Source organism: Temnothorax americanus, unplaced genomic scaffold, assembly GCF_048541705.1.
Source record: "Temnothorax americanus isolate GAGA-0224 unplaced genomic scaffold, ASM4854170v1 Scaffold17, whole genome shotgun sequence".
NCBI lineage: Eukaryota > Metazoa > Arthropoda > Insecta > Hymenoptera > Formicidae > Temnothorax > Temnothorax americanus.
In genome coordinates, this window is record NW_027509307.1 from 3,706,044 (window position 1) to 3,733,795 (window position 27,752).

General features: G+C 42.2%; 3 protein-coding genes and 1 pseudogene across 7 annotated transcripts; 2 read left to right on the forward strand and 2 right to left on the reverse strand.

Annotated features, from left to right (window-relative positions):
• Positions 1-1,407: 1,407 nt before the first annotated feature.
• Positions 1,408-14,944, reverse strand: LOC143895798 (myogenesis-regulating glycosidase). 4 transcript variants are annotated; one of them, XM_077403149.1, is made up of 10 exons: positions 14,712-14,944; positions 12,065-12,342; positions 11,170-11,685; positions 10,754-10,839; positions 8,618-8,823; positions 6,519-6,655; positions 4,879-5,097; positions 4,634-4,744; positions 3,174-4,169; positions 1,408-3,054 (listed from the first exon to the last, which is right to left on the reverse strand). In XM_077403149.1, exons 1-10 carry the CDS (start codon positions 14,754-14,756, stop codon positions 2,148-2,150), a joined length of 3,501 nt encoding a protein of 1,166 aa, XP_077259275.1. In that variant the 5' UTR covers positions 14,757-14,944; the 3' UTR covers positions 1,408-2,147. The 4 variants fall into 4 exon arrangements, with proteins under 4 accessions (XP_077259275.1, XP_077259274.1, XP_077259276.1 ...); XM_077403148.1 differs by having other exon boundaries at positions 10,754-10,845; positions 14,712-14,943; XM_077403150.1 differs by lacking the exons at positions 12,065-12,342; positions 14,712-14,944 and having other exon boundaries at positions 1,565-3,054; positions 10,758-10,845; positions 11,170-11,216.
• Positions 8,862-10,966, forward strand: LOC143895810 (nucleoside diphosphate kinase homolog 5). Its single transcript, XM_077403175.1, has 5 exons — positions 8,862-9,597; positions 9,694-10,080; positions 10,158-10,296; positions 10,400-10,488; positions 10,575-10,966. Exons 1-5 carry the CDS (start codon positions 9,358-9,360, stop codon positions 10,683-10,685), a joined length of 966 nt encoding a protein of 321 aa, XP_077259301.1. The 5' UTR covers positions 8,862-9,357; the 3' UTR covers positions 10,686-10,966.
• On the forward strand, positions 14,820-15,804 carry LOC143895775 (uncharacterized; annotated as a pseudogene).
• On the reverse strand, positions 15,683-27,006 carry Snx27 (sorting nexin 27). Of its 2 annotated transcripts, none has more exons than XM_077403161.1 (7): positions 26,609-27,006; positions 21,473-21,610; positions 20,743-20,967; positions 20,218-20,528; positions 19,890-20,128; positions 19,528-19,809; positions 15,683-19,422 (listed from the first exon to the last, which is right to left on the reverse strand). In XM_077403161.1, the coding sequence occupies exons 1-7, from the start codon at positions 26,986-26,988 to the stop codon at positions 19,354-19,356; spliced, it is 1,644 nt and encodes a 547-aa protein (XP_077259287.1). In that variant the 5' UTR covers positions 26,989-27,006; the 3' UTR covers positions 15,683-19,353. The 2 variants fall into 2 exon arrangements, with proteins under 2 accessions (XP_077259287.1, XP_077259288.1); XM_077403162.1 differs by lacking the exon at positions 26,609-27,006 and adding an exon at positions 21,702-22,229.
• Between the last annotated feature and the right edge of the window lie 746 nt (positions 27,007-27,752).

Below are 27,752 nucleotides of genomic sequence, written 5' to 3' on the forward strand. Positions count from 1 at the left end.
AGCGGGAAATATGAGGGAAGAAAAAAATATATATTATATATATAGATATCTATATAATATATGAACAAAGTACGTAAGAAAGGAAGTATAAAAGAGAGAGAGAGAGAGAGAGAGAGAGAGAGAGAGAGAGAGAGAGAAAGCGAAAAAGAGCGAGATGTGAGAAATGTGAGCCTCAACACCTGTACGAACCCCCCAAAAAATCGCAATGCCTGACGGGTGTTAGAACAGTGACATCGGTAATTTCTTCGAAGAATAATTAATAATAATATTCTTAATTAGAAGAGAAAAATTGTTGGGCATCCCGGGCAATGGAGGAAAGTAACGCTCTTCTCGACGTTTCGCTCGCGCCTTTTTCCCCCCTCGATCGCTTCTTATTCCACGAGCTGGACGAACGGCACGAATTGATAAAATCAAAAGATATGCGCCTTTCCTCCGCTATAAAGTTTTCTCGGATATTCCACGAGCAGCTCTAGTCAGAGAGAAAATAAAAGGGAAGAAAATCGTCGAATCGCATCCGGTCGAGAGAGTCGTTGATGCGCAACGAAAGTGATGCGAGACTTTCGCGTTTCCGAACAGCGCAATATCGACGAAGACCTCGGATAGATATCCAAGGATCGTCCCGAGGACGCTCGGGATGTACCACGGACGTCACTCTCGGATGTTCCCTGATATTTCGAGTTCCTTACACGATTACACGATCGCGGTTCTCACCCGTCGGCGCGTCGCGTTCTTTTCGAATAACGAATTAAAAGAGAAAAAAAAACAAGAAAAAAAAACTTACTGTGGAGTGTTCATGGTGCTATGATTATTATTATTATTATTATTATAGAAATAACGATGTTACGCTATATGATAAAAATGATAATATAATAAATATACACTATACCTTAGAATTTGTCGCCTGTGTGCCTCACGCGTCTTGATTTTCTCCTCGTCGATCGACCGTAGATCAGCCGCCTGTTCGAGATGTTTTTGCACAAGGATCAAGACCGGACGGGAGATCCCGCTGCATTTTCGGAAATGGATGCTGCAGACACGCGAAAATGATGTGATGATACACCTCTGTGTTTGAGTCGCGACAATCGTGACGTACGTGAGACACATCTTTTCGTGGCTGCAGCATCGTAAGTTAAATCAGTCGGCAATCGCATCCCGGTTTCGTATCCCGCTTCTGCATGCTCACTGTGTTTCGTTTCACATGTCGTGTAAGTTTGTATAATGATGACAAAAAGAAAGAAAAAATAAACAGCCCCGTGCGCCCTGCAAAACTGCATTCAGATGCATTTTCGTCAATTGTATACTCACTTCTTTATTTTTTTTTTATATCATAAAAAATATGTAAAAAAAATAATATGAATCAGTTTCGCTAGTAGCTCACTAAAGAATTGGTAGAGATATAAAATCATGTTGTGTTAGATAAAATAAATATAATTGATATAGCTTAAGTTAAATCTACACTTGTTTCTTACTCCTTCGATATGTGTATCGATATTTGGTCTATGATATGCGCTGTAATATATGGTACTGATATACCGATGGTACAATAATCTCAATATCCGTAGAATACAGTAACATATTGGATACTTTTATTGTAAATCAAATCTTCTCGATATGTTCGTTGAATATTGAATAGCACGCTCGACTAATGCACGTGTAAATCTCTCATAGCTTTACATGCCGTTAAGTATTTATCCCTATACGTAACAATCCTGCTCTGCACTCTCTGTCAAAGATCACGATGTTGGATATTTAATTATTTTAATCGCAGTTTTTTTTAGATATATTCATTTAACACATTGAATATCGCGTTTGCAAAGTTCTCGTCAAACGCAGTGACATGTATTTGCTAATGCACGATTCTGCATTTTCGGAATTTACCGAAAAACAAGTTCATCTTGCACATCAATAAAGGCTCGATAAAAATTCGTAGATAAACAGTCGGTATTCGTCGTGCTGACAAATCGATCGCACGACACGTTCCTCGTGATGATTCATTTGGCATACGAGCGAACCGTGTCGTCGCACGAAGCGGGATCACATCCGAACGATCGTCGTTTAAAAAATCCATCGATCTCCAGAGATTCCTCAGCAGCACCGTGACACGCGACGATGTCGCGACGCGAAACGGCGAAGCGACGTCGCGTCCTTCAGAATCTCGTGTTGTCCGGCATCTTGACGAAATACGCGACCTTATCCTCGGCTACTCTGTAATTGTGTATCCATCTCGAGCCCTTCCTCAAACTCCCATCGATACCGTCCCTCCAGACCCCAGCCGGCAGATAAACCTCCCGCTGCCTGCTGCCGGAATAGAGCACCGGCGCCACGATCAACTCCTCGCCCACGGAAAATTCATCGACCACCACGTGGCACGCCGGGTCGGCTGGATCCAGCATCCAGAGCGGCCTAATGATAGGCAGACCGGTGTCCAGAGTCTCGTTCGCGTACTTCTTCAGTAACGGCGTGACCGTTTTCTGTCGCAAAGTAGTTAATCTTTTAGCGATCTCCAGGACCGACTCGTCCGAGTACTTGCTCGGCAGATGGGTGAAGCGGATCACGGGCAAGAAAGTGGACAGCTGCAGCCAGCGGATGTAGAGCTCTTTGTCCGGCAGATCTACCTCGTAGTCGTTATCCGGATTGTTGTCCGACATCGGAAGAGCCACGTCGCCGCCCACCGCTCCTGGCATGATAAACGGATAGCCGATCATACCGTAGCTGAGGACAGTTGGAATGACGGTCTTGATGGCCTTCCAAGACGACGGGAAGGGAGGCAGGGACACGAAGACGGGTGCCCGTGGCCTGGAAATGGCGCTGGAGACACCGATCACGGGTATGGTGCTCAGTATCGAGCGGGTGAAGATGGTCTTGTAATGGTCGGGATTGGTCAGTGGCTGCTCGCACTTGTAGTAGTGCGGCATATCCTGGGCGGTGCCCAAGTCGAGATAGAACGAGTCTACATGATATTTCATGATCAGACTCTCGAGCTTTGTTTGCAGCCAGGGCAAAGTCTTGTTGGTCGTGATGTCGAGCACGCCGGCGCTGTTAATTTGCTTGTACCTGAAATTAAATATAAATCCTTTTTAAAATATTTTTCCACGGTCAGATTATATTACTTATTATAAGATGTAACAATTCGTATATAGTAATTTATATTGAGAAATATCTTGATTAAGAACCTTGTCAATGCCGGAATTCTAGGATCGCTTCCCCTCTCGGAGATCAATAATCTGTTAGCGACAGCGTCCTTGAAGTTGATGGATTCCGTAGAGATAAACGGCTGGATAGTGAAGACTATCCTAAATCCTCTACGATGAATGATGTTGATAGTTTCCTCCATAGAGGGGAATCGTTCTTCGTCTAGGACGAAATCACCCGGGCTGGGCTGCCATTCCTCGCTCAGCAGAACGTGCCCTTGGCGAAGGAATCCCAGCGCGATTACGTCTTCCGTATAATTGTAAATAGCTGCCTCATTGGTGGGCGAGATCTGCCAAACCGGCTCGGACAGCAGAGAATGAACGGCGTGCAGCTCATCGGGCTTCAGACCGTCCCACAGGGACTTCTCCGCCATCGAGGAATGCAGACTCTTCATATTGTCGGTCGCGCAGATAGTGTAGTTAAGCTGAGGTAGCGGGGTCAAGTGATTGATGTAGGCGAAGGCGTCGTGTTTTGCCTGCAGGCAAAAGTCGCTGGTACGATTGGCGTTAATGGAGACGTAAAGCGGCGTCTCGGGATCCACCAGGATCGTAGCGCCCTTCGAATTGAGGAAGTATCTCTTCAGCACGTTGCCGAAGGGATGTTTCCTCACGTCGCCGGTGATGAAGGGGCTCAGTTCCAGGCGGCCGCGTTCCAACGGATACACCATGTTTTGAATCTGACCGGCGCCGTACCAATGACCCCTTTTCGAGGACCAGTCGAAGCAGTCCTTGGGATTGTAGTAAGGGCTCAGACTCTGCCAGGTGACGTGGTAGCAGTGCATACCTTCGCGCTTCGTATGCTCGAGGTAAAGCCGCGTCTGTTGCAGCCACTCGAGGCAGACCGAGTCCTGTCGCTGATGATGGGGGAGGCAAGGATATACCCCCGTGTTCGATGGGATACCCTCGCCAAGCCGAGCAGCGATAATCTCCGCCCCAGTGCTGCTGTAGACTCTCATCACTCTTTCGTTTTTATTGAATCTAAAAAAAAAATTAACGAAAATCAGTAAATAATTGTTAGAGAGAAAGCTTCTCGTGGTCTTCACGAGAAATAATGAAGCGGAAATTGTAGGAAATATTTATCAAGCTCGACTACATGTACACTGATGAAGAAAAATTGTTGCGTAAAATATTGGATAATCGGTATCGAGACCTCCCTCCCACGATTCTAAGATAATGCAGCCCCTGAAAAGCTAAGCGTGCACGTTGGGTTACCAATTGAATACGCATTTTGAGACTAGCACGAGATCAGCACGATAAACGAGCCTTAATGTATTCCATTAGGCGCTTCCTGGCAGGGGCAAACGACCGAAAGTTATTTCAGAGTAGACGACAAGCGATGCCGCCGACTATCGATCGAAATACCATCCCTTGAATAATGCATCAATATACATACGCGAAATAATTTTAATAACGTTTTGTCGATCGCAACGGCAAGTACTCACCTAAATTTCTCAAAATAAGCTCGTTGCAGGACATGCTGAGTGTAGTAAATGTGAGCGAATCCCACGAGAAAGACGATGCAAAGGAACAGGATACCAACAAATGCTTTAAGCCTGCGGAAAGTTAATTTCTTAAAAAATTAGATGGCCTTTAAACAATTACTGTAATTATGAGCCATCGTAATAATTTCTGTTAGATTTCAATATATCTGTTATTTAATTTAAAATTTCTTTAGATTGTGTCTCACCTATAGTCAGCATTCTGACGTCTTGCACTGCTACGTAACGCCTGCGGTAACGATAACTGTAGTTTCTCCTTCAGAAGACTGCTAATGCTATTCACGCTGGTTATCGTGGAAGTCGCGCTCTGCACACCCGAAAGTTCCGTAGTGTCGTTCCCCATTTTTTCGTTAACCGAGGGCGACACTATTCTGCCTTTTCTTCGCGGTGGAGCTTGCAGCGGCACTCTGAAAAATCATCACTGATTATGTAAGGCCCACTTTAGACGACCTAATTTGTGTGTGTGTATGTGTGTGTCAGAATTTAAGATAAAAATCTATTTTGCCACGTAATATGAAAAACATCAAAGAATAAAAACATACATATATACATAAATATATATTAAAACATATATTATAACACACACACACACACACATACAACGTATAAAATTATATAAATAGAATATATCTTGATGCGATAATTACAGATTATCTAAAGTAGACTTAAATAAATAAACAGTTTCTCTGTTTAACGTTTCTGAAGATACCGATATACATCATTGTACCTTTGTAACGATACGGCGCTACCGATATCATATCTGGGAATCATCTCGTATAGTCTTAGTAGATATTGATATTTCAATAAATAAATTAATAAACTAATATCTCGGTAAATTGATAGTCTAGCTAATATTTTAACTGGTTTTACTATCTATAATTCAATCCTTTGAACTACATCATTTTTTTGATGCGGAAATCACAATCACAAACAGAAACGTGTGTCTTAAAGATTCAACGTGCACTCATATATTTGGCGCGAAAAAGTCAGGAGACTAGTAGAAAATTTTGAACAATTATACATCTACGAAAAAGCGAGGGAGCCGTAATTGCGATCGAGCGGTGACTGTTGACCGAAACTTGCGGTTACAGGAGCCAACTCTTATAGCGCGATAACCCTGAAGCGATATGAAGGAAGGTCGGGCCCCGACGTTGACGATGCTTACGATGACCGTGAACACGGTCAGAGATAGATACGGTCGTTTCATCTGCTCAGTCGGAACGCGACCGCAAGCGAGAACGATAAACAGTACCTCCTCGTGTATGCGTCTAGTGGGGTGTTACAATGCAAATTGCGCATTTAGAGCGCATAACGTCGAGAGAAAATTGCAGGCGAGGTATCCGTCTCCTGCGAGTAAGCTACACGGATAGCCGTTCTCCTCCGGTCTCAAGCCCGATGGTATCGGGCATTTATAGATTTATTAAGCGGTTGAAACGGGTTAACACAGGTGAGAACCAGCTCAATATTGGAATGACAAACACGACGGGCATGTAATACATGTTGTCCCACGTTATTATCATTCGTGGAGTTAAGAATTGACACAAAAGATCGTAGAAAAACATCACTTGGATTTCACACGAATTACATCTGCAAGAAATCGACTGAAGTCAATTAACCGCTTATAGGGCTTAGGCTGACGAAATTTTAATCGCCATTAAACAAATTGAAATTTTGACACTAAATTAACCGAAGATATATAGTGTTATTTCTAATTTGTACAAATTTATGAATCGCGAGCTAGGACACACAGAGTCACTGGGTTTTTACATCTTCTTTTCTTCTCCGATTCGTCTCTTAATCTCAATCGATCGCCGAGTCTGACACTCACTTGGCCAACTCTTCGTCATTCGCTTCCTCTTCAGTTTCGGATCCCAGAGGACTTCCATTCGGTGTCGAGCCGCTGTTACTGAAAGTCACGCTGCTGCTGGTCTCGCTCTCCGCCCTCCTAAATTTCGAGGCAGTACCCTGCAACATTTCGGAATTCAGGTGTGAATAAGCGTGCCTAAACCGCGCCGGAACCTGTGCAATGAAACAAATCGTCGATCAAGTCTGTAAACGATCTTTACCGATCAGATATAGCAAGGCTCATCTGCGCTCTATTTATATCGATCGTTAATGTTTCGAAAGTAACACTGCACTTTGCAAATCAAGCATATCGCGTTATTTTTTATTGACATTCGATCCGCGAGAAAATATCATGCGACATCGATAAGACGTCGCTACTATTATAATTAATTAATATTTTCTTTGATGTTATATTTTTTTCATGCTTCTCGCCTTTAAAGTTCTTTTTCTCAAATAAATATTGAAAAATTGTAAAAGAAAACATATGAAATATTCGTAACAATGTCGTACGAATTGCGAGATGTTGGTTGATAAATAAAACCAAGTACAACGACCGCTATTCAAAAATGCACTTTCTTATCAGCAACGTTTATTGCTCCTCGTATATCAAGTGGAAAATTTAGCAAATATGAAATGGAATTTTTTGGCAATATCACCGTCTCTCTATAGTAAAATGTCGAGCACGTTTTTCGACCTTCGCTCTAAAAACATTAGCGTTACGCTAATTACATCGTATATGGCAATGTTCCTTGAATACAAATATTTATACGTTACGCAGTTCAATTAAAAATTCCTGATGTTTTTTCAATCTAAAACTAAAAATTAAATTATTAAAAAGCTTCACGAATTCGAGAGATTTTTTCTTTTTGCAGTAAATAAAAAAAATGCAGTAAAAAAAAGTGTCAAATCTAATATAATATCGTATGAGATAAGGTATCGTTCGTATTAAATGTTCTTGTGAGAACTGATTGTTTTTTGTATTGCAGGCTAAGTGTATTGCAAGATCTCGCAAATGATAAACGTTACGTAACATATTGATGAGAAATCTCGTTTTTTTTTCTAAACTGACACGCGAGCATAAATATTGTATTGAACGATGATTAACAGATAAAAATTTGGATCTGTCCGGCTTTTCTGAAATTGAAGATTATAAGAGAGAGTTATACGTTCTTTATTTTTAATATAGAAAATTCGCATAATTTTCATATACATTTTTTTCTTTAATTGCTCCGATACGTATTTCTCCTTTTAAATCAGAGTTTTCAAAATGCTTGTAAGAATCTGTCACATCACACAATTTTGTTCTGCAATTTTAACCGCACCTCGTGAATGATGTTCAACTTGTGTTTCTTAACGCCAGCCAAGGCATTCTCCAAGGAATACGTCAAACTGTGTCTGTGATCCTTGACATCCATCTCGCACCACTCATACCGATCCATACCACTCATTGTTTACTATTCCGCCACTTTCGCGCTTCTCCGCTTCTTTCGTGCAATGTATAACGCGATGTAAAACGCTTCACCCGACGATGAAGTTATCGTACCTTTATATAACAATCACTGATTATTGTTAAACGAGGGTTTCCAAAGATAACTCGAAGATACAGATTGGATCGAATTATTTCCTTAGTGAAAAACTATCGTGGCGTATCAATCACCCGAAATCAAACTAACCACGGTGGAACTTCTTTTCACAAACGCGCGAAATCGACAGCTACGATATGATGTTATTCTCGTCATTTGAGAGACTAACATATATATATTGATTCAGTGGGTGCGAAATACGCGGAATGTTGTTGTTCGACTTTCGGAACCTTCTTCAGTCTTTCGGGCGAGCGTATATTACTCTTTTTTTTTTTGACACCTGACGAATATTTCCGTCAGTACATTCTGCGTCATCCTCTTTTAATATTTACATAAGTTTATGCGAGACGTCAAAGACTCCTCGACGTCTGTTTTAGTGACAGATCTCTCGGACTCTATTTATGACACGTATTATGACATATATAGGAATTTTTGCATGCAAATTACTGCGATGGTAATTATAATGCCGGTGCGATTAGTTAATATAAAATCAACTTACGTTTTGTCTGTCTATCCGAAGATCGTCCATCTCGTTGAGGTTGCTGGGCATAGATATGCTGGTCTTCCTTATATTCGTGGCGCGTAATGCTGTCACTTCTGGCAATACTTTCACCGTGTTCGTCTCGTTGGCGGTTTCTCGATTATTTTCTTGCTTAACTGCGTTGATAACAGCATTGGCATTATCATTCGGCTTGCCTGGAAAGTCTGAAAACCAAATCGAGAGGAATAATTGAATAAAAATGACAAGTACTTAAGCACGCGTTAAAGCATTTTGTGGGGCAATTTTGCGGAAATAATGTTAAGCAATCGACAACAATATAATTAATCTCTAAATTTGCATAATTCAAAGTCATTATCGGTGTATAAATTTTCGCGCGATATTAGCGTTAAAAACGATGTCGAACCTATACGCAAGTGGGTACGTTCCTATATGCTAACTTATCGCAGAGCAAACTGTCGTAAGTCGTAAGAAAACATCGCGATAATTGAAGCGGCGGCACCGATCGGAGATCAAGAAGATCACTAGAGTTAATAAAAAAAAAGTTGGTACTTTTATTACGACGGCAGAACAAATAAATATCAAAAATCTAGCCTGGTATAACCTTTCATAATCGTCGCAAATATAAATGACATAAATAGGAAAATTAGATTAAATTGTGTCTGCAATCAAATCTCTTTTGAATAAAAACAGACATAATAAAATAATCTTAAAAGAATTAAGTGTTCGGCGAGATAAAAATGTGTGACTGTTCGCAAAAGCGAAACGACAAGACGGTTAGGAAAGTCGAAACTGTAACTCTTTTTTCGAAATGTCCTGCACCGTATCGTCCTGGAAGGGACATCCTTGAGCATACAATTCCCATCGGCTCTGATCGGATGCCGATCGATTCTGTGCAGTCCAGTAGTAGCGATACCACATGCGATTCTGCGAAAACCTCGTCGACGGATACGGAATCTTCTAGTGAATCAAGCAGAACGGTAGGTTATCGATTAGAAACGTCTTCGAAGATTAAAATCGCAATAAAATTGTTCTGTAGGGATGTCGCGAACGAATAATTGCGTTGATAATTGCAGTATAAATTCGTTTGTCCCACGGAATACGATTATTCTGGCGAAGAAGAGGGCCTTAAAGTATCACCGGTCTGTTTCGAGACCGACAGAGTTAAGGAGATCGTTGAAGAGGAATCGGACATCGAGTACACGTTGGCCATAATAAAGCCGGAAGCGGTGGTTTACAGAAAGGAGATCGAGCGTCGAATATACGCGGAAGGATTTGATATTTGCCAGACCCGTTGGTTGCAGCTGACACCCGAACAGGTCGCGGAGTTCTACAGCAATCGCTTCGGCGAACTGAGTTTCCCTCATCTGGTGGCGTACATGTCTTCGGGATCCATTATAGCGTTCGTATTAGCAAAAGAGAACGCTGTTGAAGAATGGAAGAGACTCATAGGACCAACCACGGTATTAGAATCCTCGAATAATATTTTAAGAAACAATTTTCCTTTTAGTCGAGATTCATTTTAAGAATCGCTTCTCAGGTGGCCGAAGCGCGTTTGTATTTTCCTGACAGCATCCGAGCGAGATACGGTCGTAAAGGAGACAACATAAAGAACGCTGTCCACGGCAGCTGCGGTCGCGAACGGGCCGAGAAAGAGATCCACTTTTTCTTCCCCGAATGTAGATTTCTCTTCGTTTTATATTTCTCCACAATACTTAATTTTCTTAACATTCAGTAGTTATTTCGATATCAAACCAGAAATCTCTTTTTGTTTTTTCTCAGTTATAACTGAGCCCTTGCTGAGAGACAAGACGGCTGCAGATTTTTTGTGGGACACTATTAACCCGGTTCTAGTCGAAGGTCTAACATTGGTAAAGTAATCCCTGCCAATGAAAAGTTACACGTATATTTTGTCTTAATCCTATTTAATTAATTCTAAACAAATTTCTCTCTACAGTGTTGCAAGTACAGACCGGCCGATCCTGTATTATGGTTGGCACACTGGCTGATCCTGAACAACCCTAATAAGCCTAAACTACCGGAAGATCTCGCTTTAATTCCGACATAATTCTCTCTGAATCATCTCGTGAACCATCGACCAACGTTCTACACTTTAACATGCAATACCCATCTTACCCACTGGATCTATTTTCTTCGAAGTTTCTTGACGACGACATGATGGCATCCTTTTGGCTCTCTTCTCCGTCGCGGTGGTTTGTGGACTGTACCTCGAAACATAAAAAAAGAAATTTCAAAGTTCTGCCGTGTAAAGTAAAACTCGCGTTGCTGAATTTTTATATGTTTTCCTTGTCTCTTTCGTTGGATGATTAAATTTAAAACTATATTAAATATTCGTAAAAATTATTTAATACTGTAGTTCTACAACTTTGAAGAGCTAAAACTCTTCTTTTCAGAGAGAACTTGTTTTATCTTATCAGTATATCGTTTTAGTCAGAACCCAGTGAGAGAGGGAGAGAAAACGAAGACGTGGCAATAAAGTGTATTACTCGCGCGCCGCGCGCACACATTTTATTTCCAGTATATATAATTACCTGGACTCCACCAAGCACTGAACGATTTCGATAATCGCTGGCTTCTCTCCGCTTATTCGAGAATAGTCCCGTTCGCCGTTCGCGTCTTCCTCGTTCTTCCCGACCTCCACGCCACGGTCCGTTCGCCGCAAGGTGCTCTCCTGCCTCTTTTCCGCATTCACTCCGCCCGCGATCGGTCGCCGTTCGCGTTGCTCAGGCCTCGAATTATCGTTCGCGCTCTGATTTTTCGTCAACACTCGCGGCGCACCGTCGACGACATCCCGTCCGTTCTCACATCGCACTCCATTCCGCTTCGGCTCCGCTCCGTCGATCTCGAAACGCACTCGCACCGCCGCTGTACCGTCCACATCATCGAAACCGTCGCGGCTAATTTCCTGCGGAGCCTTGATTAATTCATTGTCGACCTCGCCCGCCTCGTCGCCGTGCCTTGTCTCGCCGGTTCTCTGTCCGTTATCTCGCGATCTTTCCTTGGATGGATTCGGTGACGGGGAATCGTCAGTTCCGTTGATGGGTGACCTTCGAGACGCGACGTCATTAAAAAATTAACATGTGTAATAACGATGACTTCGATTTATGTTAATATTTATGTTAATTTAGGCTAATTAAGCATTGATATGCTATAATTTTCCATCACGTTCATGATCATTGTAAGAAATTTGTCTAATTAATAAATATTAATATGTAATTAAAAATATTATATAGAATTTAGTTTAAAAGTGCGAGATTTAAAAGGAGAAAGAGAAAAAAGACTCATTTTGTTCTCCCCAATTAGTTTTAATGATACAAAATTTCATTTATATCAAGCGAATGATAATAATTTATATTTAAATACAACTTTATATATATTGTAACACGTTTATTTATTATTAGCATATTGATAGGAAATTGAGGATACCTTCGTGATGGGTACCGAGGATCCAGCCAGATGGGATCGATCAACGGCGATTTCTCGGATTTGGTGGAACTGACGTGATCGGAGGAGCCGGTACCAGGTTTGTACCAGGGTGACGGTATCTTGAGGGACCTGCCTAAGGCCGGACACTCCTGGCTGGCACCTTCGTCCTGATTAGAAGGTAAGACGGACAGGGAGACGCCCCGTCGTTCGGCCAGTCCGATCGGATCAACACTGGCCACCTTCACGTCCCAAGGATCGACGATGGATAGCAGCACTTTCTGCGTCGTAGAACAGAGACGAGATGATGATCACAGAGATCTGGGCAGCGTGGGAGGGGCGGTACGCGAGAACGGCGATCGCTGGAGCCGTCTGTGTGAGTGGACTCGTTAAGTCTCGTTAAAGTTATCCGCGGTGGACGCGCTCTCTCTTTCTCTCTCTCGCTCTTTGCGTCTGATTCCGATCGGGACGAGGCTGACTCTCAATTATAAAAGCGCACTCGTGGGAAAGATACGTCGACGTGAGAAATTCGAAAATTCTCCCGAGCGATCTTCTTCGCGGAAAAAAGAGATCCGATTTTTTCAGAGTAAATCAATTAATTAAATGAAATTTCAGCGACTTGGTAAAATCAGGATAAGATAAAAAATTTCTTGCCAAATAAAATACGGTGAGGATATGAATACCTCATCGGTAAATCAATAGTTTTCAATTAATCGATTCGCCGATCAAATTGATGGAACATTTTTAGCGTCTGTAAGTTTGAATCAATGATGGCGCGTGCTCATCTCCTAGCGCAATAATGTTATACTATAATAGCTCATCGGCCTTTTGCTACTGAACGTGAATCATTTGTCGGCAACATCCTAGGAACATAGAACTCGTAATGACATCATGATGACGTTATCGTGACTTTATTCATCATTTAACAATTACCTGGACATGTCCAGATAACTTTTAAGTGATGAATAAAGTCATGACGACGTCATCGGGATATCATTACGAGTTCTATGTTCTACCTAGGACGATGTTAATTTTTCAAAGAAGTTTAACGTCTTTTAGTCTTCGGCATTTACCAATTTGCCGAATAGACGAGACAGGTGAATCACGTGGAACGGTTTGACAGTTCGATTTGTTTCTGCTAGCTCCATTACGTAATGACACGTAATATCCATAACGAGTGATTGTTTATGTGATTGTTATGTCACGACTAACAAGAAGAGCTGGTTAAAGCGTGAAGTATTATTCATCAGAGCGTTACGGAACAGGAAAATCTTTGCAGCGTCGATCTACTTTGATGCAAATCCATGCACATTCGAATTGTCGCGATTCGTTTCAAGTTCCGTGCATGAAACTATTGTTCTTTTCGAAGCAAACGTTTGAAATAGCAGTTAAAACTAATGCTATTTCGGTACAAATTTGAAGGAATAATGCATTTCATGATATATAATGCATTTTCCTTGATTATCGGAATTATTAGCCAGATACGCATTTTTCCTTGTTATTTTAGCATATTAGAACAATGATGAAACTGTGTCGATCATCGCAGTAAAATAATGGAATTGTGTCCGAAGAATCGTGAGATTTCTTAAGAATTCAGGTCAGCGCCAGCATGTGATTAGATAATAATTCAGCATTTCGCAAATTAAGTTATTGTCAGGTATATTAATAAATTATTTATTAAATTATTTTTATGTCGTATCTCGCTTTGCAACACGAATAAATCTTTAGACTTTGATAACAAATATATAAAAAAAATCCTTCGATAAAATTAGAAGTTGATATTAAAATAAGTTAATATAAACTGTATACATTAGAAATAAACAGCGACAAAAAATAAAGTAACTTGTTATAAAGTTTTTGTTACTACAGTTGGCTTTTCTTGTAACAGAATGAGCGTAAAATAAACAAATAAAATGACAAATGAATTACAGAAGCCATACATATAGCTATATAGCTATATATAGCTTCTATATAGGTGTAAAAAGTTAATTACAGATGTGAAACAATTAATCTGTCAGAGCTATGGTCTGTAATTTAAAATTATAATCAGGCTATATTGCTCTATATAATATATTTGACCTTCTTTTTAAACTATAATAATTAGATTTGCAACGTAATATTAGCTAGAACGTACATACTAATATAATTTAACATTGTCAATTTTCTTCAACTGTTATCTTGAGAAACGTCATCGATAAGGCGGACGTTTTCAAATAAAAAAAGATTTTAATCTTTTGTAAGCATCCTGCGTTTGTTAAGATAATATAGCTCACGCAAATATTATACAATATAATAGTTGTTTTTAACTTATAATTATAATTTTATTAATTTTATAAATTTTATGAATATAAATATAAACTGACAACATTTCAGAAATCACGAGAAACGTGATGACGTTGTCGCTCTAATTATACAGAATAGAATTATATAAATTATTATAATAACGTAGATAAAAACAATAAAGAAGCTCTCAAATTTCTTATACTATAAACTTGTAAAAAAATAACTTAAACTTGAATATCTTAAGAAATGTTAAAAAAAGTAAAGAAATAATTTAGATTTTAATATTTAGAATATTAATTATATATTTTTAAGGAATTCATAAAATTTAAGGAAGGAATAAAATTCGACTTAAACGGTAAAGCTATACCTTTTCACCACCAGCCTTCTTTCGTTTTCTTTTAACACGATCCATTTCTTTCAGACTACAACAAGACCTTCTCAGCTGTTCTTAGCGTCAAGCCGGCGATTGGATTAAATCCGCGATAAGCGATTTCTCTACAAAGGAGTTCCACCTTCCGGAGCAGGTAGTCTTAAACTGATCTGTCGTTCCGTATATCGGCGGCCACTTAGCGATATCTTCTTAGACCGCCTTGCATGTATCGGTATCGCGTATACGAGGTCGCGTGCACACGCGAGAGCCTGCATACAGCCAGTTACAAAGGTATATTACGTAGAATGTGTACATCCACTTTGTACACTGGTGATCGCGAACACGGTAATCTTGCGTAGCCGCGAGTATACGACTCGCTTCGAGCTTGTTTGTGCTTACATACTTTACGATCGGGGACTTTAAACCGAGATAGTATTGCAGTAATTATAATGGGGAACATCGTGCGTTATCCTTCTCCGCTGGGCAGTGTGGCCGCATTCCGCTGGAATATTTCCAACGCGAGTTTGTAATCCCTCCGCATGGCATTCGCCATTCGTGAACTGGTGCAATGCTTGTACATGTAAGCCTATTGTCAATTTGTTCGCGAATCAAGATCGTTCGGTTTTAAGTCTGGAAACGCGGCGAATTAATGAGGAAAAGGTGGTCTCACGGCGATCTCATTGAAAATTCTTTGTTTTGCGAAATTTTCAAGATTCCACCTGGACGGTCCTCATTTTCAGGACAAATATGTTGCGGCACTGGGAAAGCCGTCGCATTATTTCATCTCGATATTGTTTGCTTGCGTGTATGCGAATTCACTTCACGTTATCAGATACATTTCAGATTACGCGTTACGTAACAACAATTGTATTGCACAGATTGTGTTTATCGCGTTATTTTATCTATAATGCGTAATTATAATAATAATAGGCAGGACACTCCATTTAAAAAAGACACACAAACAAGAGTTATATTTCTTCTGCTTTTTATTATACGCTTCTCAATAAGATGGCTCATAAAGAAATCGAATAATATACCTCTCTCGCTAATTCGAAATACTAGTTTTACAGCAAACGTTTCGCGAAACTGACGTTACACGGTAAATTGGAGCATTTGTTATTACGTACTATGATTATACAGAATATTTTAATTAACGCCTAAAAAGTTAACCGTAATGATATGGTCTTGTAATAACAATAATTAAATTATACTATCTAATTCGTCATTCTGCGTTTGACAGGCTCGTTAGCACGCTAATTAACGAGATTAACAAACAAATCGATTGATTCCCTAGTGAGAGACATTCGCAAAAAAAAAACAACGACAAACACAAAATAAACAAAATCTTTTATCGAACAGCTTGAAATGAAAGACAATTTTCGACACATTCGTACGACCTACGACACTAGGACTGTCGTAAGGCAATGACCGAATTGTAATAAAAATACTGCCAGATAAAGATAATTTTACAAAACTGTACAAAATATCATTAATCCGACTACCTTCAGATCTTTCGCATCAGAAGTCTCAAATTTAACTTGGACGTATCTCTGCGCTCACCCTGCACTGATTTTCTCAAAAAATACTCGCTACCAATAAACTCTACCAATTAACCACCCAGTTTCTTTATAAATATATTATTGCCATTCTCCGAATACGTGGCTGCTCCGGTGCCACAGACATTCTTTTCCGATCTAAAAATTATTCGTTCGACTACTTCATCGAGCAACGAAACCACTAAAGGTCTCGACGCGTTACTTCGAGAGAATCTTTCTGTTGTCGGTAATATAATAACCAATGAGACCTTCGGGTTCCTCGTATCTCAGTGATATCGGGTCCGATCAGGCAGATCAGATCGTGCGGAAGTATTATTAGACACATTGAACAGAATTACATTACGAATTTTGTCGTTCGTAAATTCTAAATTAAATGTTAAATGATATAACCCGAAGGTTTATTCAGTTCATTTATTACCGTTTATAATAACATTTCCGGACGCACGTACATTGCTAACTATACAATTCATAGATCACTTTGCATAATTTTCTCACAAAACCTTTCTCTCCCTCTCTCTCTTTCTCTCTCTCTCACTATCTATCTATCTATCGACAAAACAATAGAAACCATTATTGTAACCGTCTTGTTCGCTCAACTGGATATCTAGGTGCACGCGCGAATATATCACATCGTATATCGATCGTCTTGTATGTGTGTTCACTCGGATACTCGCGCGTTCGATTATAATTACGCTATATTATGTGCTCTATATTTCTATTATTATTAACAGTATCATAACTATGCTCTCTCGCGAGCATATATATATATATATATATATTTATTTATTTATTTTTTATTTTTCTCTCTTACACCATTCGGATTTTACATTGCCACATACATTTCCCATTTGTCGCACGCGCTCGATACTCCATGAATAAAGTTTAAAAACGTTAACGGTAATAATCTATCTTTTTATTTATTATCTGCTGAAACTGCTCGCAGTTAAGTAAGCGACGTTTAGAACGAGTGAATTTTAAGCGCTACGAGAAGGCAGGATGCGTACGTAGGAATGGAAAAAAAGAAAGAAGGAAAAAAAGAAGATAGGGAAAACGAACGTCAGATCATATGAGCATAATGTGCAAGAGAGAACTGAGCTCCGGATATTCGCTTTCTACCGTGGATATCTCTACTATGCCGAACGCGCGTATTACGGCCTTTTGCAAAATCCCGCTACGCGCAAAGAAGTGCTAAACGTTATCTTTATATGTTTCTTACTTGCTGTTATTATCAATATCTCTTTTAATATTATTAATGAGTATTATTTTTCTCCTTCCTATAAGGTAATCGAGGAAACCGTTACCACGCGACCTCATTACATTATTGTTCCGAGTTTTTAACGCCTCTTCCTCCTTTGCTAAATCCCGTTCACGCTTACGTAATCGAGGGATGAGCATGGACGCTGCATTTTCTATTGTACAGTATCTTTATAAATTCATTAAAGGTGGGAGTAGCCCGAGATAAAGTTTCTCAATCGCGAGAACGTCGATTTAAAAATAGTCCTCGACTTTTATTACGATCCTTCGATTCACTTTTGCGATTCACGCGCAGTTCGCAGTTTTGCGTAATAATCAGATCGTTTTGTTTTTAGCACTACGCGAGACACCCATTATTAATCTTGCGGTGCAAGTCATTATCGATCTTGTCAAAACGCACGCATACACACACACACACACACACACACACACACACACACACACACACACACACACACACACACACACACACACACACACACATATACAACTGAGTTTCTTCTCAAAAAGTATGCATTTGTAATATTAATATGTACAGTTTGCTCTACTTTTTATTGACGCTAATACTCATACATACTAATGAATTAACAAAACGTTTAGAGGACTGATCGATATTTTACATATCGATTACGGGACACGTGGTACCAGCCGTAGCCACGCGTGTGTTAGGAATCCGTTTGTTACGCAGGATAGTTTAAAAAGAAAAAAGAAAAATAAGAATTCGTGCCTGCTTATAATGAAGTCATCGATGAACATGATATGTATCTATTTCATCTTTTCTCCCGGACTCTCGCAGTCTTCCTGGCTTCTAATCTTACAAACTCTCGATCGTAAAAAATATGAATGAAACTTACCACAGCGATAAATTGAACTCGCTGCCGATACTATTGAGATCTCTTACAAACGTGCGAAAAAGCGATGGCTCTCGTTTTAAAATATCCTGCGTAACGAATTGACAAATTATTATTGATTTATAAAATATTGCACATTAGAAAATGCACAGGGTACCGTTTCTGTCGTGAACGCACGATCGATAACCAGACCCAACGAAAGACAGTTTCGAGTCTATTAGGCGAGCGAGAGAAGGAACGTTTTACGTAAGACGATCAATTTTCTCGCCGGAAAACAAGTTGCGTGCTGTATACATATAATAATTCATAGGCCGGAAGGATAGGTGGTTCTAGGCGGACGCGACCGTATCCCCGTGGTATAATAATAGTCTACGTATATCTGTACATTAATGTAATTCTCTTATACGTCATCGCGTGAGCGATTTTGCTCATCGTAACAGAAGGAGAAACGGCACGTGTTTCATCGACGAAACAAAAGTCCCAGCTATATTCGATATATACGTAAAAACCAGATTTATTCTTTTGCGCGCTGACTCGAGCTGCCGTCAAGGTTCTCTCACCCAGGTCATGGACGCGAGCATGGCATAATATAAATCCGGGTTCAAATTTATACATCACATTTCGTTTTTCGATCAGATTACTCGCGAGCGCCCCGGTAATCCGTCGAATTTTTGTTTCACTGGTTTGAAGCATTTGTTTCACCGGGATCTATCTACATTCGCGTATGCGCGTTTGACTCGTTTCCACGATAACGGTGAGCGAACGCTTTCTCGGTGCGCAGTATCGGTAATGCACGGCCAAGTCAACAGATGGAAAATTTGATATGCTACAGGTGCTACGCTAACTCGGTACCATTTTTTCTAAAGACAGCCCTAATCCTAGTACTTAAGAAAAAATTTCGACTACGGAGAGACGAGATATCCCGTGAAAGGATCCTCAACGTTACACACCGGATACGTCTTAGCGTCGTACGTTACGTCATTCCCCTGGGTCGTCCCACTTCGCTTCCTCGGCTATTCGATCGAAGCAATCCGAGAGGAACGTATACTGTAAGCACAACATTAGGGTAATTGATCGAGCGGCGGGCTTGCATGAGATTATACGCATGTCGCAGTTGCGAGTCGGTTCGCGAAAGAATCGGCGAGTACTTACATAGGGGGTGAAGACCTTAAGCCAACGGGGTGGACGATTATCCTGGCGCGTGTATTGAAAGCAGAACGCCATCCCGTCCTCGTCCACCTCCCACCGGGCGATGGTGCTCCATTGGAACTCGACTACCTGCGACTCCAGGGTACCGTCCTCCTTCGCGGCGTGCAACTTGAAGGCCGCCATGCCCACCGCCGGCACCACGTGACCCTCCTTTCTCGAGTCGCACGCGCAATGCGGAAACACGATGTCGCCGTATCCGCTGAGCTCCCTCGCTAATTTCAGATACTGGGCAGAGACAAGATCTCGCGTAAAACGCAACGATAAACGCGCGGTCGAAGATCGATTTGCCTTCATTCAGTACGAACCTCGTGCTTTCTCGACGCATCCTGCAGAGCTTTCAACTGATACAATCGTTCTCCCGCGGTGATGTGACCCCTGTTCACTTCGTCGATCGTCTGCCAAAATATCCAAGTCAATGCCTGCTCGCTCAGAGACCTATTTATATTGAAGAGCCACCTCCTTATCGCTAGACACGTCGCGCTGGCGGTCGAATAATTCTGAATGTACAAAGTATGCGGATGTTCGTGAGGTTGCAGCTTTCTCTCTGCAACACAATGGCAGTGTTAAGTCGCAGATAAGCTCGGTAAATTTATTCAGAATTTGCAAAAAGTGACGAACGATTCTGACGCGTACCGAAATTGTACTCGACGATCTCGAACAGGTAAAAGTACTTCGCGGTTTCCGCATCCAAGCCGACTCGGCAGCAAACCGCGTCGTAGACGTCTTTCACCGACGCCGCCTTGGGCACGGTGACGGTGACGACTTCGCGATCAGGTAGCAGAACCTTGAGATCAACCGCCGGACCCTGATCACCGTCCTCCTCCAGTCGATCCGTCAGAAATTCCTGCATGGCATCGCTCTCCGCTATCACGCGCACCGCGCAAACTTTCTCCAAATACTGCTCCAGACCGCGTCTCCTCGCGTCAAGCTGCTGCTCGCTCAATCTGCAACGTAAACGAAGAAATTCTTATTCTCCGAGATACGCGCAATTGATGTATCTCGTTTTTCGCGAAGAGAAACTTGTAAAACGCGAGTAAGTACTTTAAGATCTGTAACGTTCGATTATAAGGCGCGCCACGATGCTGAATGGACTCATTCATTCCGCGGTTGGACGCGATCTACGCGCGGCGTGGGAAATTATAAGCGTGAGGACATTACTGGAATGGCCATTTTCCCGGTAACTTCGGAAAATTGAAGCCTATGAACTCCTTTTTCAGCGCTATGTGCAACGCCGCGAATTCCCGATATCGGCGCGAGCACAAGTGCCTGCCGGCCATGTGGACGTTGAAGACTACGAAGCGCTCGTGTTTCCTCTCGCGGACGTGATAATCCGGCACGCTGATGGGCAGAGATCGCTTCTCGCTGTAGTCCACCGATGCGTAGCTAAACAAAAAATATGACGCACTTAATACTTGTATGTACGTTGATGCGCGCACGCGTGTGTGTATATATGCGTTTTAATCGATCAATCTAGATAGATTGTGAGATCACCACGAGGATCACCAGTTATTAAAATCATCAAGGTTGTTATTATTTCAAACGTCTTATCGGCGGGATAATCGCGACGATACCAGCAATATTGTTGAAAAATATGTCAAGCTGATAAATCGCAGTTTCTCATCTCACACCGAAATAGCGTGACGTTCAACGCCGTTAAATATTAAAGAATGAAATTTAAACCACAATCCCTTGAGTTATATAACATTTTGTTGTTTTTAACTGTCATGCGTGTGTCGAAACTTATTATTTTAACACTAAACAGTATTATTTTAACTTCACTGGTTTAGTTAAATTAACATTGTTTTAAATTAACGATATATTGAGTAGCAATGGCGATGTATAGGAATTAGTTGAAAATTAAGACAATTCGAATTTAACAGTGTATTACCTCAGATCCTCGCAGGGTTCCAGTCTCTCCGCTTCCTGCGGCGTCACGGAGATGACGGTCAGAGTGAGGACATCGCCGCCCGACTTGATCAGATCAACCACCTGCTTGTGAGTGGCGCCTTCGACGTTGACGTTGTTCCTGCAAATAGATTTTGTCATTATTATCCCCCTCACGTCTCTCTCGCCACAGATATACACCGTAATACGCGCGATTCACAACTTGAACCGACCTCAATTGCGAGCGCGGCGCACCGGGGGAATTCCACCGCCTGCGATTCTCGATCCACTCGCATTGCAGCGCGGTCATGTAACACGTCAACATATTTCACGCCAAGTGCCACGCTCTTATCGGCACGCTGTTGCGTGCTAATCACGAGCTAAGCCGCGTCGTATATAGGGTTCACGGGGCACGATCGAGAGATTCGCGGATGAACGACGATCTGCGGGGCGATTTTTGCAATTCCGCACGGCGCATATCCGATCTTCGACGACCCTCCGCGACGAAAGGAGCAACAGGCGGTCCTTCGACGAGGTCGCGATCCGGTCCAATCTCTCTCCCGCGCGTTGTCGGCTCTCGACCACGAGTCTCAGCCAGTCGAAAGGGAATAGGTATACCCGGTAATCGGCCTTTTTAACAGGAGTTTCGAATTCCGACCGGTGAAAGGACCGTCGCGATTGGTCCGCACACGGAGGCACGGCTCTCCCCGGAGGTCGTCGAATGTCGCCGTCGCGGATTTCGCACGTATATATGCGTGCGAGGAAAGACGCGTCGCACACTTTATACATTTTCGCTATCGCGTTGTACCGGGTGGGATCCGTTGCAAGACGTTATCTGGACCTCCGGTCCTCGTCGATCGCCCCGCTTATCGCGTCTTACACGCGCATTGCCTGATTCAATAAAATTTTGAAACGTAAAAATTTTGACATATTTTTGTACGTGATATATGATTTAATCGCTACGTAATATTAAATACTTTCGGGAGAGCGACTTTCTCGAATTTGATCGCAGCTCGAGGTTGTCGTACTTGAGGAATTACGTGCGAGGTAACGATCAGCATCAGGTATGAATACCGATGAACCTGTGAAATATAAGTTTCTTCTCATACAGCGCGCGTATCAAAGCGCCGAACGTGATACCGAAAAATATGATATTTTTCGCCGGCTGACGAAATTAGATCGGGCGATCGGTCAAGAATACGACACTACGTGTGTGCTAATCTGCTGGAAGATAATGCGCTCTGGTGGGCGAGTGTGTGCGGGCTCTCGCGAGCACACAGACGCGCGGTATTTATAAGCATTCGAGTGCGTGTCGTTGTCTGGCGATGATAAGTTTCTTCGCGCATCACTTCCTTTCTCCGCGAGCGGATTACAAATGCACCGTGACCGTGTGGCTATCCGAAATTAATTCGCGAAGCACGAGCCGCTAATTGCGGCCCGACCGAGATAATAAAGCGTGGAAAACGTAATGATTCGCGCCTAAGTTAATGGGACCTCCTCCTCCCTAATGGAGCTTAATGATTGACGCAATTCCGAATGAATGACTGTTCGCTTTATCGGATGGATGCAGCGAGAGCGGCACCTTTTATGCAATATTCACTTATCGTCGCTCGTTAAAACGAGAGTCCAGCGATCTCAGTTAACGCTATGATGTGTATATCCATTGTTTAATTTATAACTTTAGATTGGGACAGTTGTTCTTATCGCCGAGTATTATTTCCTCGATGATCAAGAAGCACATTTCCAGCGGAGAAGCTGCGTAATGCACCGCGTGAAACAACTTTTGTGGAAACCATACGAGGAGTAAGCCTTTTAAAAACGTTAACATGAGAAGGTAACGTAAAAGAAGTCATATATAGAATATATGCATAGCTAACGAGGAAGCACGTAGCCTGCGGTTAATATTAAAACTCTTATGCAAGCGACGTTAGAGAAAGTAAAATCGAAATATATAAAATATACAAAAAATTATATGAAAAAAATATGAAAAATATAAAATAATGAAATGAAGATCGAAAGAACATTGGCCGAAGTTTCGGAACGTGCCATTCGATTCAAAAAAAAGAATTTTGCTCGTTGCGAGCAGCAAAAGCCGGCCGTGCGGTAGACTACAGAAGCCGCAAAATTGGACGAGTGAAAGCGAGAGTCCCAATCACTTTTACGCGATGATATACGTGATTAACGGGAAGAGAAGAGAATATAATGGAGAGAGAATCGGCGAGACGTTCACCAATTTGCCTCCCTCAGGCGTCGGTGAGTCGTCGCCGAGAGCCGCGGGGGGGGGGGGGAAGAGAATCTCCTTTCGATTTTGAGGAGGATGAGAAACGACATTGCTGAAATTGCTGGGTCCCTCGCAAGACAGCGCGCGTCCTTGAACCGCGCGGAGTTTATGGGAACCTTGGACCTCTGCGAGAGGATCGCAAACAGATTTCATCTCCGCCGATCTGCGCCGTGATAAACAAATGAGCTTATTGTCGCGACTATTATAAGTGCGAGACTCTCGATACGTCAGTGGTATCAGGCCGGTATATCGTTACGTTCCTCTCTCAATTTCATTAATCGTAAGTCGATATCGTTGTTATCGAAATAAAGATACGGCGCGCGCAGCCCTTTTAGTCTGAGTGGCCATCGGGAGATCTGCGTCATACCTAAAACAAGCATATTTCTCGAGATTGATATGGTGTATCATCGATTTTCTGCGTATAGCTTTATCTTCGCGTTCACCCAAGCGTTCACCTGTAGCGTCGTAGCAATCGAATCTACCAAATATATGGGCCACTGCGAGATGTACGTACGTGTACAACATGAAATAAAACTCCATTTGCAAATAAGTTGGTATCTGGGATAAAGCGGTAATGTTTTAAGCAAATTAGCATTTAATTAAACGGAACACGGTTACCGGGCACACAGGCGGTAATGATCGGGTTATGCAAATTCAATGGCGCTAACGACCCCGCCGACGGAAAGTGTATAAATGCACCTAGCGAGTTTAGACAGTTTCGGTTAACTAACATTTAAGTAATTCGCGACGATAAAGATGTTCGCACGTCGCGTTTATCATAATTAAGCGTCGCGATCTTTTCGACGTTAAAGCGAGCCGAGGGAATAAACTCCGAAGCATGCGTGTCTATTTATTATTTGTCGGATTAAACCGAGGACAAACTGGTGGGATAAGACTCGAGGGTATACCTCGCGTATTTCTCTTTCCCCTGGAAGGATCGGTTCACCGGTGATAGCTAACCGGTTAACGAATAGCGAGAAATTCGTTGAAATAATCGGTTAACCAGTCTCTACGGCCGGTAACCGGTCTGAAGCTCGCGGGCACGACAGATTTTGCAACTGTCGCGTTTGTTAAGCTTCGCGAACGAGACGTCAAACAGATTGAACGTATTCGTCACGCATCGTGTGCACGTTTGTATTTATCGTTCTTACATCAGAATTTGCAAAGCGGATGTACGCTCACGTGTATGTGTACTGGTCCGCTCGGATTCTATCGCCGCCAGTTAGCGCGATTAGTCTTCTCCATCAATGATTATCCCGTCGAAAAGTTGTACGCGCAATGTGTAATCTGTATATCTTTGCGACGCCCCTGTATTTTCTGATAAGCCCCACGATAAAAAGAAAATGTCGACCATTCGCCGATATTCCTAATGCGCGATAAAATTCTTAACGCCAGTTAGTCAGCCTAGTTTTATTTTTAAAAAAAGATAAGGAAGATAATTTACGTTAACTTAAGCGAGGTTGCTGGTCTCGGGCCCCGCAGGATTTCCAAGTATATCAGAAGACTATCTAAATCTGCCTTTCCGTGTGCGATGGTCAGAGCTGTAATCCTTGGGGAGCCATATATGATACCAGGCTAGTTGCCAAGCGAGTTGATCCTCGATGAATATGCATACGGTTAGAGAACGTTTAATGTATCCCCATGAAGTACCTTAAACCCGGACTGTCGACTGTACGTAGCTTTTAAGCATTGATCGCGTGAGCGAAACATCGAAATCCCGATTGTCAAGTGGGAAAACAAAGATCCAGATTCATTCCTAATCGTGTTTCATAAGTTGAAAGAGATTTAGATATCCTTACAAGAGTAACGCGTGGATTGCAGACGCATTTATTGAGACTTTCGAAAGGAAAATATTTAAACTGCACAATCTTAACAGCTGTTTGCAATTTGTTTGCAAATCTCGAGTTCTCTTCATATTTAAGGTTGACTACGAATTAAAATTATTATTGAGAATTATTAATTCTTTATAGACTTTTAGAATATTAAAGTTACATTAAGTTTTATTCTTCTTAATACACATTTCCTTTTCCTTTTCTTTTTAGAACCAGTTAATTATTAGAGTTATAAATAAAATTAAAGTAACATAATTTTATCTTGAGAGAAAAGGAAGAAATATTGTGCGTCATAAAAGATAATAAATTATCTTTAGAGGCATTAAATAGCATCTATAGAATATCAGAATTAAGTTATCATTTCTGTCGTTGAGTCTATGGAAACATTTCTGTGTTCGATATGAAAAACTTGCATCTCGGATTACGTTATTCTCCTTGCGAAGAAAAATCTGCCACGTATCTAACATTCGTTTCTTCTTTTATTGTCACCATATGCGACGACAAGCACAAATACGGTGCTGTACAGATCAAAGCAAGCACGAATTTCATAAATATCAACTATAAAACTATAAAGTTGAATCTTCAACAGTAATTTCTAATAACTTGTAACAGACTGCAAAAAGACTTTGGCTTGATTTCGGACATTGGAGCGCGTTGATCTGTACATTCTTATTTCCTGCATCATCCAATTTGCAAGTTTTTCATTTAACAGCCTCAGGATTCGTGGTACACCTTGGTACTCGCGAGTAAATATATCCAACATCCCGTCTCTACTCCGAGTACTCCGATACGCGCCAGACCAACGCGTCTCCCGCTGCAGACGCGCCTCGCGTTGATTCCTCACAGGGTTCCAGTTGCGAATCGCTCCGGCTCCGGTTCGAACTCCAGCGCAATTTGACGCAGAACCGGAGCCGCGTCGCGTTTTCGGTCAGGGCGGTTCGCGTCGGAATTTGCTTCTGATGGTGTTCGCCGAGAGGCGAGCGCGGGTCGGGAACGCGGGTGGAAGGGACCCGATCCCTTTACTCACACTTCCAGGATACGGTCGCCCTTGCGGACGCCGGCCTTCTCGGCGGCGCCCCGCGGTAGAACCGCGCTGACGTGCTGCAGCGGCGCGTACAATTCGCCGTTGATGCTCCGCAACTGTCCACCCTCGCTGACCTGGCCGCGTACGTTGAACCCGAAGCCCGTCTCCGTTTTGTAGATGGTCACGCACCGCGGCCCCTGGCCGACCGGGTCCTTGTCCGGCCCGGCGGCCGGCGGATGCTGCGGCACGCGCGCGTTGTTGTTCACCATTGTCACGGTCGCCGCTACGTTCCTCACACTGCCGTCCTGATTCACGGCTGGCAAGCGGTGCACCTCCGACTCGCAGTCCGCCATGTTGCACTCTGGCCCACTCTGGCCGCCCATTCACGACGGCTGCTACCATACGCTATCATCGCTCTCGTTGTCACTTGGACCTAGGGATGATAGTCGAAGTGGAAAGTGGTATCGATGTTGGCGGCGAGGCGTCGAAGCCGGTATATCGATGCCGTGGCGAAAAGCTTGGGTGAACGATATTCGAATCCGCGAGCGGAACGTCGATATTTGCGGCTATCGATTCTAGAGATGTTTCACGCAAAAGTTATAATGATTGAAAGAAAAAAAGAAGAAGCATAAATTAAAGCGTAAAGTAACGTTTATTTAATTTCCTTGAATTGTTGCAAGGAACAACGGACGTGATCTTTGATTTTTTAAGTAACAGGTCTTAGTGATGAATCTGCTAAACAGCTAAAATAACGAGGTCTCTCGATATTCAAAGAGAAGCAGAAATAATTTTGCTTCTGATAAAAAGCGGAGGAAATCATAATCTTCCAGTAGTTGATTGAAATTCTTTTATCTCAATGGAAAAAACATTTCTCGAATTTTTCCGATTTTCCCAACAATATCGCAACGATTCTGAGCAGGTGAGCCTAGGTGTCGTCACTTATACGGAGCCGTTGCGAGACCTTTAATCGGCGGCGTGCCGCCTTTCATCTTTTGCGGTCATTGATCTTCGCTGCCTCTGTCGGTAGCGCAGCTGAAACCGACAGAGGGAGTCTTGGTTGTTGCGGACAGTAATCATTGCTGGTTGCTGAAGATCAAGAACGTGCTGCCATCAGCTTCGGTGTCTCTCACTTGCGAATAATTCCGTG

What these genes read in the sequence shown, in the direction of transcription:
- LOC143895810 (XM_077403175.1), top strand. Translation starts at nt 9,358, where the DNA reads ATGTGTGACTGTTCGCAAAAGCGAAACGACAAGACGGTTAGGAAAGTC. An exon ending in CTAGTGAATCAAGCAGAACG is followed by an intron (nt 9,598 to 9,693) that starts GTAGGTTATCGA and finishes TGATAATTGCAG; the next exon opens with TATAAATTCGTTTGTCCCAC. An exon ending in TAGTCGAAGGTCTAACATTG is followed by an intron (nt 10,489 to 10,574) that starts GTAAAGTAATCC and finishes TTCTCTCTACAG; the next exon opens with TGTTGCAAGTACAGACCGGC.
- LOC143895798 (XM_077403148.1), bottom strand. Translation starts at nt 14,756, where the DNA reads ATGGATCGTGTTAAAAGAAAACGAAAGAAGGCTGGTGGTGAAAAG. An exon ending in CAGTGCTTGGTGGAGTCCAG is followed by an intron (nt 10,846 to 11,169) that starts GTAATTATATAT and finishes TTATGTTTCGAG; the next exon opens with GTACAGTCCACAAACCACCG. An exon ending in GCTTATTTTGAGAAATTTAG is followed by an intron (nt 4,170 to 4,633) that starts GTGAGTACTTGC and finishes TTTTTTTTTTAG; the next exon opens with ATTCAATAAAAACGAAAGAG.
- Snx27 (XM_077403161.1), bottom strand. Translation starts at nt 26,988, where the DNA reads ATGGGCGGCCAGAGTGGGCCAGAGTGCAACATGGCGGACTGCGAGTCG. An exon ending in GGCGACCGTATCCTGGAAGT is followed by an intron (nt 21,611 to 26,608) that starts GTGAGTAAAGGG and finishes ATCTATTTGCAG; the next exon opens with GAACAACGTCAACGTCGAAG. An exon ending in CCGGGAAAATGGCCATTCCA is followed by an intron (nt 20,529 to 20,742) that starts GTAATGTCCTCA and finishes TTTACGTTGCAG; the next exon opens with ATTGAGCGAGCAGCAGCTTG.